The sequence below is a fragment of the Pseudorasbora parva genome, chromosome 5, assembly GCF_024679245.1.
Source record: "Pseudorasbora parva isolate DD20220531a chromosome 5, ASM2467924v1, whole genome shotgun sequence".
NCBI lineage: Eukaryota > Metazoa > Chordata > Actinopteri > Cypriniformes > Gobionidae > Pseudorasbora > Pseudorasbora parva.
This window is the reverse complement of record NC_090176.1, coordinates 39,305,170-39,315,997: the sequence shown is the minus strand read 5'-3', so window position 1 is coordinate 39,315,997 and position 10,828 is coordinate 39,305,170. Positions and strand designations below refer to the sequence as shown.

General features: G+C 36.1%; 1 protein-coding gene across 1 annotated transcript in view; it reads right to left on the bottom strand.

The window, feature by feature from the left end:
• Positions 1 to 4,578: 4,578 nt before the first annotated feature.
• pdia5 (protein disulfide isomerase family A, member 5) overlaps positions 4,579 to 10,828 on the bottom strand; it is a 59,872-nt gene continuing 53,622 nt past the window's right edge. The window contains exons 16-17 of the mRNA XM_067444245.1: positions 7,566 to 7,700; positions 4,579 to 6,593 (exon numbers count right to left, since the gene is read on the bottom strand). Coding sequence (XP_067300346.1) covers positions 6,513 to 6,593; positions 7,566 to 7,700 — 216 coding nt within the window. The 3' untranslated portion in view covers positions 4,579 to 6,512. The remainder of the gene's footprint in view (positions 6,594 to 7,565; positions 7,701 to 10,828) is intronic.

Sequence of the window (10,828 nt, the reverse complement as noted above, 5' to 3'; positions counted from 1 at the left end):
AAATGAAACTATTTGATAAAGCATCTAGATTAAAAAACTTTGTTATAAAGAGTTTTATAGTCTATTAAAAAAAGTTATAACACTTTTTAAATTATAGCTACAGATTTCTAAATGTGCTAAATCTGTTTTGCCCATTTAAACCAAAATGTATTTGTTATATTAGAAGAAAGTAGCCCTATGTTAAGAAATTATATTAGCTTGTGTGTGTGTAAGCACTTGGATATTCTATAATCTTTTCACTTTTGCCAACTTTTCAGGAAATTGTTGTAAATCAATTTCATTCCGTGTCAAAAAATAGATAAACAAACCTCAAAACTGTTCTGATGGAATAAAACATCATACATTTTTCAAAAACAGAGAGCATACGGTCAATTCATTTGTCAAAATGTGGTTTAGTGATGGTCAGGCTGCAGGCGGAAAAGGTTGAGGGAAAAATTAATGTTTCATGTTCAATGTTGTGTGACTTCTGCACATACACATTATATCTGAATGTTTGCATCCCCTGCTTTAAGTGTAAAGATAACATCTTAACATTTTAAGCTCAAAAAGCCCAGACTTGCATTTTGTAGTTCTTTCAGTGTTTGTTATAGTAATACCATGGTCTTTGATGTGAATCGTTGAAATTCATTCATCACACGATCTTTTGAATTACAAGGATGAAACGTAGTGCTCTTCAGCCAAAAGTGACCTCCTGGAAACATCCACTTCAAACCATGCATTGAAGATTGATGTTCTCTACATGGACAGCTTGATGAATAGCTGGCAGTAGTAACGCTATGCGTTTAGTGCAGGAGTGTCAGGGTGACAAGTGAAGATGTTGTCATTCATACTGACAGCATGTGGAGTGGTAGAGTGGGCAGTGTTGTATCTCTGAAAATACTGCCACAACATATGGAGAAGTAAAAGATCAAGCTCAGTGGGTTGGGTAAAGCCGATATAGACATCACTCTAGGAAACGAGCTAGGCCTAGCTCCTGCCAAATGCTCATTCATCTCTATAAAGCATCCCAATAATGACTGATCCAGTAGGTCTTTGTAATATACATTTTATGGATGATTAAAAACAACAGAATTATTGTGCATTTCGATGGATGCTTAACTCACAGCCTCTGTGTCTTTCTCCATAAAACCTAATTACAGCTCAAAAGTGTCTTTTCTTATTCTGCTGCTGTTGCGGAAACATGCTTTTTTGACAAGGGGAGAATGAGTTTGTATTGATTTCTTGGCAAGTGGTGCACATCATTTTGATTACTGTTATAGCAAGGATGGAGGAAAATATTTATTCCTCCTGTAATAATGCAATTCAATTAACATTTATTTGTATAGCGCTTTTCACAACACATATCGTTTCAAAGCAGCTTTACAGAAAAATGCATGTTTTTACATTGGAATTCAGAGTAGGCCCAATCTAGGTCAAATTTATTTAAGATACTAATGCAATTAGCTCATGTATTAATTTAGGCAGGATAATGATCTCATGAAAGCAATTACACTATTACAAGTTATGATTATAATAATTACAATTTATAGAAAATTTGGCAGTGGTGCATGTTGATTCAGAGCTGAAGTCCTCGCAGGGGTTGGCAAAATAATGAATGGCTGATGAACTGTTTTCATGTGCTCTGCGACTTGTGAGAGCGCACATATATTAGTTATCATAATAATTTGATAAAAAATAATAATAACGATAATAACAATTCAAATGTATTAATCGCATTATCTCTTCTTATCATGTAATGGGGGTGTATTTATGCCATTGACTTCTGTTACTGAGATATTTGTCCTGTTGACGTGTAGGCTATTATTGAATATTTCCACAAACTATTAATTTTCACGCCACAAGCTGAAAGGACTGCGTTGAACTAACGGAAAATTTCAATAGGTAAAACAATGCTCTACAAAATGCCAATGCAACTGGAAGAGACAATTTGCACTGCAGTCAGATATCGACAAAATAATATATCAGGCTTTAGATTCATGATCTCAAAAAATAAATTATGACTAGGAAATGAATGTACATACAGTATTGATTAACAGCACAGGGACTATCATTCTGCTTGCCTTTTTTAGCGACTCTTTCTGCAGGATACAGATACGGCAGTAGGTGGCGACAGGTGACAGTGTTATGAGTGAATCATTGATTCAATGATTCAATCAGTAACAAAACAATGACGTTTTTAGTCATGAATATCTTTGCATCATTCACTCAAATGATTATTCCAAATACACTAATTTGTTTAGAAACAAAAGATTCTTGAAGCTATTATTGTTGGTGAAGTAATAGAAAAAAGACAATATTTTGTCTTAATTGTAAGTTACTCAATTTCAACTTACTGTGTGTATGTAACTGAATCACAGGTCCAAAGACAATGAATGTCACAGCACGCGTTTGCTTATGTAAAATAAATCATTAATATTGTGGGGGAAACCAACAATAGTTCACTTTTCTCAAAAGCAAACTTTATAAAAAATGTACATACAGCTAAACTCAACAGCATAACAATCTTTATTTAGTTCACTGAACATTTTTAAATTGTCATCATCATCGTCAAGCTGTTCCAGTTGGCTCCATTAACTTCTAAAGTTTGGTCTTTTTCTATACTATGAAGGTTAATGGGGCTGATCAACTGTTTTCATGTGCTCTGCGACTTGTAGAGCGCACATATATTAGTTATCATAATAATTTGATAAAAAATAATAACGATAATAATTTAAATGTAGTAATCGCATTTTACTTTTATTATTGGCTTGTTCGTTTTTTAGTCAAACGTGGATCTTGAGAAAACATCCAACTTTCAAAAGTATAGAATTTTACGCCAGATTCTATATGGTTATATTTGATGGATACAAAATTGTTGGCCTGCATTCAGTCTGCACTGGCAAACAATTTCCTGGCGATAAAATGGTGGTTGACAGTCCATGTCTGGATTATGACAGCTCACTATATACTGGATGTTTAAGGTCAGTGAGATTGGATACACTTTATTAACTTTTGGCATCACCCAATTATACAAGAGAAAAGATGTACTCAATATTACACAGGTGTTTATCTTCCATTTCTTTACTTTCATTCATGCTGGCATTTTCTTGTCCTCTTTTTACCCCTGGTTCTGACAAGTAGGAGTGCATCGAGGCAAAATAATTGCCTGCACCCTCAGTAGCTTCCTCCATGTAATTCTGATGGAACCATCCCTCTCTCCAAACCATTAAACAGTCACGTATTGCACTTGACAACACATGCATTTCACCAGCAGGTGTTTCTCCACGGGCAGCAGTTTAAATGGCCAAAAGTGACTCATCCCTCGGGTTTCCAATCTGGCAAACGGCTCATGCCTCTTACAAGGGTATTTCTGTGCGGTTTGATGGTAAAGGCCTCGGATCGTTTGAGATCATGACAGAATTAGTCCAGGAAGGCTTTCGTAAACAGAAACACCTGACAGAAAAGTTTGATAAGAAATTACTCAGAAACCACACAGCAGCACTAGTTTTCTCAGTTTCATCAGGTAGTTTATTTGTTGCCACCATGATGGCTGCTAATTGACAGCAGGGGAAGACTAATTTTCTCCTGCTTTTCAAAAGTAATGACACATGTTGCCCTATTTACCATGATCATGTGTACAAAAATAAAAAATAAAATAAAATAAGCTATATAACAGGTTTTGGTCAGATGTCTCATATTCTTCACACTGTGGGCTTCATTAACCCAACAAATTGGCTAATTCCATACAGTAGGATAAAAGTTTATATCTAAAAAGCATGTGTGCATTTCCAAGGTAGTAAAAAGTTTATTGAAGTACTGCGGCGTCATCTTATGGCAGACCAATTGGAAAATAGAAAACAAAAGCTCTGTCATCCAGGCAGACAAAAGACAGTTAACTAATCCACATTTGTCCTTTGGACAAAGAGTTTTGTACACTGTAAAAAAGTAAAAAGTAAAAAGTAAAAAGTAAGTTACCTGGTTGCCTTAAAATTGTGAGTTTATTGAAATTAAAACTTTGAGTTGATACAATGAAGGAAATGTGTTTAATAAATAGAAACTCAAAATATTACTGTATCTGAACCACATAAAAAATGTGATAAATCATGAAAATAGCACTATTTGACATGCTTCACTGCGTCATCAGAAATAAAACACACATTATTACCCAATATGCTTACAAAATCTTTTTTAATAATATTTTAATAAAGGTTGTCGAATCTCAAAAAATGTTCATTGTATTAACTCAAAATTTCAATTTCAGGGAACTCAATTTTAAGGCAACCAGGTAATTTTTTTCTAAATAATTTTTTACAGTGTACAAACAATAGCTTTGTACAATTTTTGTGTAAAAAATATTTTTTCCCCCATTATGTTGTACTGGCCCACCCAAAGTCAAAAGAACCCTCTTAAGATATTTTTAATCTTTATTTTAAATTATTTTGATATGCTTCCAATTTATTGGAATTTTTTTTTTTATTATCCTTGGGGTAAAAGTAATAGCATTAACCCTGCTTGTATTTCAACTTGAAAAGAAAAGAAGTTGCTATGTTCATTACCAAATAAGAAGTCATAAAAAAAGAGAAGAATTTGGACAATGGGTCTTGGAAATGTATGCCTTTTATTTTGCATTGTGTTCATCAATGCAGAGAAACTGTACATATGGCTGGGCACAAAAAAATAAAATAAAGGCGACAGTGACTTCTTGGCATCGTGGTATCTCCCACATTCCACAGACCTTTGGAATAAGACAAAGCACACCTTTCTACAACAGAATAACTCAAAGGAACCAGATAAAAGTCCCTGACCATCCAAATATTGATGTAAATGTCAATGCACAAACAAACCATGTCTCTACAGCAGTGCCATGTTCCGAAACAAACCTGTGCAAGCGTTCATTTGTTACATCTGTCATTTTGGACCGTTATTGTACATTCTGGCAAGCTATCTGTACCCATCCCCTCATTAGGACCCTTTTACCATCAGCTACATGATACAAATTCAGCATGTGATCTTGGTTTACTCTTAAAGACAGTATTTGAACTTGAAGCCATTATCTTGCATATAATTGACATCCATGCATCAGCGTTCCTTGGCTCATGTTTTATTCAACGCTTCTTGCCGCAAATTTGGCAAGGAAATGTAAACTGAAATTCTGTTCAATGGTTTTTTTTCTCTTCGTATTCAATCTCCCAAAGACACATGTAAACAATTCATAATTCGGCAAAATGAATAGAGAACACTCAACTGGATTGCAAATTACGATGAGCGCTAGTGCTCTTCAATTGTGTTTCGCTATCCCTGAGAACCTTATTTATAATGAAACAAACCAACCTTCTGAATTATACAACAAAAGTTCAGCTACAAGACCATTAAATATGTATACTGCCTAGAGCAGGGAGTTTTACACACACACATACACACAAGTGTAGTCGCCACAGAGATATAAGGATGGGTTATGGTAACACTAAGAGTGCTAACATCTGGCAGAGAGCAAGTAAAACAGATCCTCTGGCACTACACTGTTTAAACCAGCGAGACGTGTTAAATGAGCATCACTCGATATGCCTTAAAGCAAACCCCTCCTGCGTAAATGAAGACGTTATTATCTGCGGTTCCCATCATCACCTTTTGTACCCATGCTTAGAAGAGGAAATGTCCATGTGTAAATCAGAAGAGGGGAGGGTCATAGACTACATAACCAGACTAGACAATTAAACCAGACAAGACTTTAAAAATAAGCAGAACAATAATTCACAATGGAATGTGAAGGGCCAAGAATTGCAAGAATTCCAGAATGAATTTGGAAAAGAAATCATTTTGATCTAAAGTTTTTTTTTTTGCATTTCCAGTTTTGTAACATCATTTTATTCTGTCACAACTGACAATAAAACATAAGGGGAAAATAATACTTTGAATACGTGTCCTTGTCTTTTGGCCCTAGTACTGTATTTCTCAAAAATGGTAAAATATTTGGAGTTATTCGAACATTTAAGGCCACAAAGTTCAGCTACAACAACTTTCTCCAATCTTTTTGTCTCCCAAATCTATGATGTTATACAGCATTTTCCTCCTCTTTTTTTTAACATACATTTTTTTTAATATAAAAATACTTGTAGATACGATTGTACACATTATTCCTCCTCACTGGAATGGGAGTAATGGCAATGTGCCCTGGCGATAACTGGATTTCCCCAATAGACAGCCGCCACCCGTAACACGTACGGGACCTTGGCAGGTGAGGGCCCAGTGTTGCATAGATTTCAGGTGTGGATTTCGGTAACGCAAGTCACAGTATTTGGAAACAAATTTCACAAAATGTCTAATGGAAAAAAACTAAACGAAACTAAACAAAGCAAAAAATCTGAAGTGGTCTGATGGTCATACATTGTTATTATAAACATAAGGGCACAGCTGTATAAAAATAGCCTTTTTAGCTGAGGTTTCAAGTCTGTGGCATCAGTGCTGGGATGTCCCTGCCCAAGTCACAGTGCAATGATAGGCTCCTCCCATCTACTGGAACCACACCCATACGATTAGAGCTCCTCCTTCCGCTTGCCCACTTTCTCTTGGTCCCGGCCCCTGAGATTTCTCATGAAACCAATGAAGCCAGCTTCCTGTATGGTGTAGACAGTGTACAAAACAGTTTACCTCAATGTGAAAAACAGTCAGCACAGTGGCCCAAAAAAAATATTTGGATGCTTGAATTCTAATTCATGAAATTTTTCAAATGCATGAAAGTCATTGCATTAGAATATCAACCGAGACTAAATAAACCAAGTGGCATTTGCAAACAAATTATGGTAGAACTTTTCTATCTCTGCTATGATTTTTAGTGTATGAATTAAGTCAGTTATTTTCAAATTCACACAGGTAATTTAAACCAAAGTAACCACAGGTGTACTGTAGTTCATCACATTAACTGTGGACATGTTTCACTAAAGGTACAGTCACTAGAAGAGCATAAAAATGACTTCAGGCTCAGGATATATATTACAACAGGATGATGGAGGGTATGGTTCTTAAGGCCTGTTCACACCTATATTAGTACCCACAACAAAAAACAATAACAGTCTGTTTATTCTAAGTTTGCACACTGCGGTTTCAAAGTGTGTACAACTTCATTGAACATGTTTTTACAGTTCTTGTTGCATGTACACGGGTTTAACCAGCAGATGTCCTCAACATGCTATGTTTCGAGTAAATCTAGCTAGTGTAATTGATCTAATCTAACATTAAATTTAGATGATGTAGTTAATATAGAGGAATAAAAACAATACCTAGTGTTTTTCGCTGCGACTAGGAAGCTAGACAATGTTGTCGAATTCTACACTATTTGCTAGCCTAGCATGACACTGGGCATGCGCGTACAAGTGTAGACGGTTGCCTCTTGCTCGTGTAGGCAGCTGCAGTATTTTTTAACTCCACACTAACTTCTAAAAAGAACCACAAAGTCAGCAAAGCATGCAGTTCAGTCTATCCAATCATTATAATTTCCAAACCATTCAATATTTTGCTTGAAAAGTGCAAGCAATTTGGTCAAATGCCACTGTATTATATTCAAATCACTCACATGAAAGAACACTTACCCCTCTTTCCCCATTGTACTTCTCGCTGAACTTCCCATAGTTGTAGTAGTTGAATGTTGGGTAGCCCTCAACTCCTTCCTGTTTGCACAACTCATGGTTTTGTCCCTTTGTGCAGTCCACCGCAGCATATGCAATCTAAAAGGAATTACAGCATGATTATTTACACCTACGTGTGATGTATTAGGTACAGTACTATTACTATGGTAATGGGATATACAAAGTTTGTGTTAACACTGATCAGGATTTTTTGGACACATAAAAGTACACTTTTACAAGTACAAGTTAAAAAAGCATGAGTTTGTGAGCAGTGTTGGGGAAAGTTACTTATAAAAGTAATGCATTAAAATATTGTGTTACTCCAAAATTAAGTAAATATTACTTTTTTTGCATTACTTTGTATAACAACAAACGCATTGTATTATTATTTTTGCGGTATCGGAGTAACCATACTCACATTAACTAATTGGCGTACACTGATTTTAATCGCAATAAACAAGCATGTAAACAATTATTACTGCTCTGACTAAAGTGTGCATGTGCTCGGATTTACACAGATGTCGTTTACATTTACATTTATGCATTTGGCAGACGCTTTTATCCAAAGCGACTTACATTATATTCAAGGTACACATTTTTACATTATTGTCAGTTCTTGCTTTCCCTGGGAATCGAACCAATAACCTTGGCGTTGCTAGCGCCACGCTCTCCTGGTTGAGCTACAGGAAAGCTCGTTCATGAATGAACATTATTCTGAAGTTTTCCCTTCACTCCAAATCATTAAACACTGTCAATACAACAGTGCCATTGCGATGTTCATCACGGCGCCGGATAACCTTCCAAATAGTAACATGTATTTTGTATTTGATGCAGGTAGATTAAAACAGTGGCCTGTAGCATGCCTACTGCATCCGAGTTCATCATTTGTATAATGGCGGCAAAAACAACCATCTATTCCATATAAATGGTAGTGATTTGGTGTATGAATCATAATCATACACTGTTTGTTCTTTGGCCAGAAGAGAACTGGCACCCTGACTGAGCCTGGTTTCTCCCAGGTTTTTTCTCTCTCTCTCCATTCTGTCACCTGATGGAGTTTTGGTTCCTTGCCACTGTCGCCTCTGTTGCCTTTGGCTTGCTTAGTTGGGGACACTAAATATTCAAATATTCTATATTACTGATCTGCCTGCATTGACAGTATATGATTACTGAACTGAGCTGGATGATGACATCACGTTTCTTTCAGAGTGGCTGTACAGCCAAATAAAATTATGTTGCATTATTTTCCTGTTAACGCTGCTTTAAAACAATCAGCATTGTATAAAGCACTATATAAATAAAGATGACATGACTTGAAGAGGCTTGCTTGTCAACTGCAATTAAGCCCTCTGATTATTGTAAATAATAGCATTATTTGTGCACATGTAAACCTAGTTAATCACTTGATCCACTTGCAGACTCCTTTGTTCCAAACTCAGGAGAGGATTTACTTTCTCTAAAGAAGATGTATATTTGAAACACATTTTCAACTACAGCCCAATTACACTGATGCCTACAGTACTGCATAGTATGTGGACTGAATTAAACAATGCTTTGATTTTTTTTTTGGGTTAATTTACAGAGATGCAAAACACTGCTCAATAATCCATAAGGTCTCATGGCAGCACATTTGAATCTTCTCGATGGCCACTGGATTGCATATAAAACTTCTTCTGATATGGCAAAAATAATTAAGAAAGAATGACGGCAACATAAAAAACCTGAAGCTGGCAGTCAAAAGTGCCTAAAATCAAACTTCTTTGCCCTTTAGAGTTTTAATGTGTGAAAACGTAACTGTGAAATCTAACAGCACAGCTGCTTTGGCACTGACTGAACCGCTTCGCTCGCTGCACCCCTACGTCTTGAATTTAGCCTGCCGTTTTTTTTCTCTAGGGTAATGAAAAATGAGTAATACGCTCCTGTCAAGAAAAGGCCATTCAAAACAGCATAGGAAAAAATAATATAGCAAACACCCCAACATTAAAAAAAGCGGAGATTAATGCTCAGGATATCTGAGGATGGCAGTTAGTGAAACAAACAAGTGAACCATAAATGTCTCTTAGCAAACGGCATATTTCCATCGTATTTCTTCTCTGCTAAATAAAGGTTCTGTCAAGGTGCATTTTATCACTCAAAAGGTGAAAACAAAAAGCCCTATTTGCATAACTCAATATTTATCTTCATAGCAACCGTGTTTGACGCTGTAAAACCACATCAGTTCAGCAGTCTCCTTCCTCGTGAAATTGCCATGTTGATGTTGTATTCTTACTCTTAAGAGAAAAAATGATTCACATAAAAAAAGATGCTGAGGCTCTGGCTACACCAATCAAACATGATCCTCCTAGATTACAGGGTTTCATTGGAGGTTGACATGAATTTGCTTGTGATTATTCTGTCTTTACATTGACAGAATAAATGGAGAGGAAAGGGATTGTTCATTTGGTTGCCAGCCAATTCTGATATTGATTCTCATGCGTACAGGAATACCCTCCTGGCACTTGACTGATCTCACTATAACTTCCCCAATAAGCGGATGTAAGCAACATAAGACTGAGGAAACGGAGGATTTCATGCTTACAGAGGGTGGTTTATGAGATGGATGAGGTTGAAAAAGTCATTCACAAGGGCACAGAGATCCTTCTCAGACAGTAATTATCAACCTCACAGAGAAATAGCTCAGGTCATTGCGCAAAGGAAATGAAACAGCCAGCGAGCTCATGAATATTACAGAAGAAACTGAAATTTAAGTTAGAACAGGTCAACAAAAGAACATCTGAACCTAGGAACATGTGAAGACTAGGATTTACACCATTAGCCTTTTTTCACAGTTGAAATATGTTGGATTTAATTGGACCGCATCTGTTAGCTTCTACTAAAAAACAAATAAACAAAACAACTGTTTAGTCAGACAGGAAACAAAGTGCAAAGAGGGTTTACATTAAAATTTGAAGGCCATGCGCTGCTAGAAGGCCATTTAAGAAGTTTACTAATGCACAGTATATAACGGAAATGAGCACTAATGAGAAAGAGGATGAACAGTGGAACTAGGAGAAGATAATTGGAACCAGAACCACAAAACGTTCTACATACAATCTAAAATTTTGTCCGAGTGTCAGGGTCACGTTCATTTGCAAATTCATCTGTCCTGTTACTGAACTTTTTTTTTTTTTTGAAGAATTAATGAACAAAAATCGATTAGCATGCCAGGAAAAAAAAAGCTAAAAATT